The sequence below is a fragment of the Chenopodium album genome, chromosome 17 (assembly GCF_948465745.1).
Source record: "Chenopodium album chromosome 17, dcCheAlbu1.1, whole genome shotgun sequence".
Lineage (NCBI taxonomy): Eukaryota > Viridiplantae > Streptophyta > Magnoliopsida > Caryophyllales > Amaranthaceae > Chenopodium > Chenopodium album.
In genome coordinates this window covers 7,675,382-7,678,310 of record NC_137850.1, presented here as the reverse complement: position 1 = coordinate 7,678,310, position 2,929 = coordinate 7,675,382, and the positions used below count along the sequence as shown (strand labels likewise).

At 41.5% G+C, this 2,929-nt stretch overlaps 1 protein-coding gene across 1 annotated transcript; it reads left to right on the top strand.

Annotated features, from left to right (window-relative positions):
- The first annotated feature begins 660 nt into the window (after positions 1–660).
- Positions 661–2,667, top strand: LOC145588609 (uncharacterized). Its single transcript, XM_081645236.1, has 6 exons — positions 661–1,049; positions 1,236–1,488; positions 1,577–1,779; positions 1,873–1,928; positions 2,012–2,031; positions 2,149–2,667. The coding sequence occupies exons 1-6, from the start codon at positions 661–663 to the stop codon at positions 2,665–2,667; spliced, it is 1,440 nt and encodes a 479-aa protein (XP_081501362.1).
- The last annotated feature ends 262 nt before the right edge of the window (positions 2,668–2,929 follow it).

The following is a 2,929-nucleotide window of genomic DNA, read 5'->3' as shown; positions in this document are numbered from 1 at the left end:
AGTGATGGACTTATAAGAGGAAGATGGAGAGGTAGGGGGAGAGGGAGAGGAAGGGGTACTAGGAGAGGTAGGGGAACTGGGAGAGGGAGGGAAACTGGGAGAGGGAGAGGAAGAGGCAAGGGTAGGGGTAATGCACTTGAAGATTGGTTTAATATCTCACCAACACCATGGCAAGTTGATCAACACATAGAATTTGAACCTCAGTCAGACCATGAACCTGAGACAGAACATGAACCCCAGCCACTAATCAGTCTCCAACAAACACAATCCCAGCCTTGTACCCAATCTATGATTTCACCCTTAGCAAACACTGGAGAGTTTGGTGGAGGGCAGAATTCTGAATCATCTAAGTCTTCTAGGGCAACAACCATTTTTAGGAGAAAACTTCCTAGGACTACTGCAAAGAGGAAGGGAATTGTGATAAGTGCTAGTGCATCTGGTGGTGATAGTGATGTGAACATTATGAGTGTAGTTGGGAGTAGAAGAAGGAGTAGTTCTGGTAATTTGGGTGCTGGTTGTAATGGGAATGAGAATCAGAGCTCGTCTTTATATGATGAAGAAGATGATGGAGGATATGAACCAAATGATGGTGATGAGGGGTCAGATACTGATGAGAGTGTTGACACTGAAGATGACATACCTTAAGAGGAGTATGGTGCAATGGTTGAGGACACTTTTGATCTATTTGATGAGCCTGCTTTTGAGTGTGAGAAGGATGAGGAAAATTACTTTAGTAAGCTTTACAACAATGGAGAAGTGTATCAAGATATGGGTTTTGGGAGAATTGAGTTGAAACCATGGCAACTATTCATAGACAAACAACATCTTAGGGATGTTGTAAGGGACTACTGTATTCAATGTGGCTTTTCATTGGTAGTGGACTATGCAAACAACCTGAGATACACAGTTAGATGTTTTGATGCACACTGTCAGTGGAGATTGCATGCTGCTGTTCTGCCAGATGGAACCACTTGGGCTATTAAAGGCATTCAGAACTCTGAACACACCTGCCAAGGATTGGAGTCTAGGAACAGTATGGTTAATGTGAGGTAGGCTAAAAGGGTCTTGATGGAAGACATTAGTGAAAACAATGACATACCTGCTAAGTCATTGAATGAACTGCTATGGAAAAGGTTTGGCATAGAAATGGCTCAGGTTAGCAAACTGTGCTTGGAATCCTGCAACCCATCCAGAAAGCCCATTAGCATTTAAGATCATTTTCATATCTTTTAAAGCTGTATTGGTGGGCTATTTGCTGGTTGTAGAAGCATAATTGGGGTAGATGGGACTCACCTTAAAGGGAACTATGGTGGAGTGCTTCTGGCAGCTGTTGCTTTAGATGCTAATAATGAACTTTTTCCAGTTGCCTGGGCAATAGTTAAAGCTGAAAACAGTAATACCTGGAAATTTTTCATATGGCATTTGAAGAATGCATTGAAGGATAGTGGAAGAGGAGATGAATGGTATATCATCTCAGATAGGCAAAAGGTAGACTCTGTTCCCTTCTCTTTGTATTTCATAGTTTTACTAAAGGATGTCTTGCTGACAATACTTTGATGATCTATATGCAATACAGGGTATACAAGCCGCACTAACTGATTTGTGGCCAAAAGTTAGAAGAAGGTATTGCTGCAAACATCTTGTCAAGAACTTCAAGGGAGAGTTTCCAGGCTTACTTATGTTCTCACTCTTTTGGAAGGCTGCTGGAGCTTACAACCCTTTTACTTTTAAAAAGGCAATGGAAGCTCTGAAGAAGGCTAATCCATTAGCATTAGAATGGTTGGCAAAAGTGGGACCCTAGTCAACATGGTTTAAACATGCTTTTAACCCAAATATAAAGTGTGATGTGAACAAGTCAAATTTTGTTGAAAGCTTTAATGCTACTTTGGGAATTAACAGATGCAGACCTGTTCTCACTTTACTTGAAGGTAGCTTGTTATAAATAGCTTATGTTGTATATGAATTACCACACTTAGGAAATAACATTGACCATCTTAACCTGTTATTGCAGGGATCAGAAGACTGACTATGGTTAGACTGGCCACTAGAAGGGAGCAGTGTGAGAGTTGAAATGATGATATTTGTCCAAATATCATCAAAAGACTACAAGTGCTTAGTCATGAGTCAAGGACTTGTAGATGTTTGAAGGCTAGAGCTGGAGAATATGAAGTGCTAGATGGTAAATCTGTGTTGCCTGTGAACTTAAATGACAAGACGTGTGCCTGCAATGTGTGGCAGCTATCTGGTTTGCCATGTAAGCATGCAATGAGAGCTATTATACATGCACATGAAGATCCTAAGAAGTTTGTGAGTGAATGGTACTTCTTGAGAAGGTACAAGATGATTTATGCCAACACCATCAAATCCATCCCAGATGTTGAGCAATGGCCTGAAAACAACTACCCAGAAATAGCCCAACCTCATATGAAAAGAGGTATTGGTAGGCCCGCAAGAAATAGAAGAAGGGAGGAAGGTGAACAGGCTAAGGGAAAGAGGTCTAAGACTGTTAAGTGCAGCAAGTGCCATAATTATGGCCATAACTCTCAAACATGCCAAGGTGGTCTTACTAGGAAAAGAGAAGGCATCTATGGCAGCAAATGCAGGGCAGCAGAACAAGAAACATGCCCCAAAATCAAAGCCAAAGGGGGTGTCTTTGTCCCAGCCTAAGCCAACAACAACTGCTGCACTGACAAAGGGGTTGTCCCTGTCCCAGCCTGATCCAACAACAACTGCTCCAACATCCCAGCCTGTAAGAAGATCACCAAGAACAAAGAAGGGTGTCTCTGCCTCTCAGCCTGTTTAGTTAATTTAGTTACATGGCAACATATGTTTTTTGGACAGATGTTAGTAGACACATCTTTGATAGTAGTTAGTGGACATGGCAGAAAGTTATAAGGTTGCTTAACTTGCTTTGATATGATTTTGTAGA

Bases quoted from the DNA above. Each gene is read 5' to 3' on its own strand.
- LOC145588609 (XM_081645236.1), top strand. From the start codon at position 661: ATGGTTGAGGACACTTTTGATCTATTTGATGAGCCTGCTTTTGAGTGT. The intron at 1,489-1,576 runs GTAGACTCTGTT...TATGCAATACAG, and splicing joins TCATCTCAGATAGGCAAAAG to GGTATACAAGCCGCACTAAC. The intron at 1,780-1,872 runs GTTGGCAAAAGT...TTTTGTTGAAAG, and splicing joins AATCCATTAGCATTAGAATG to CTTTAATGCTACTTTGGGAA.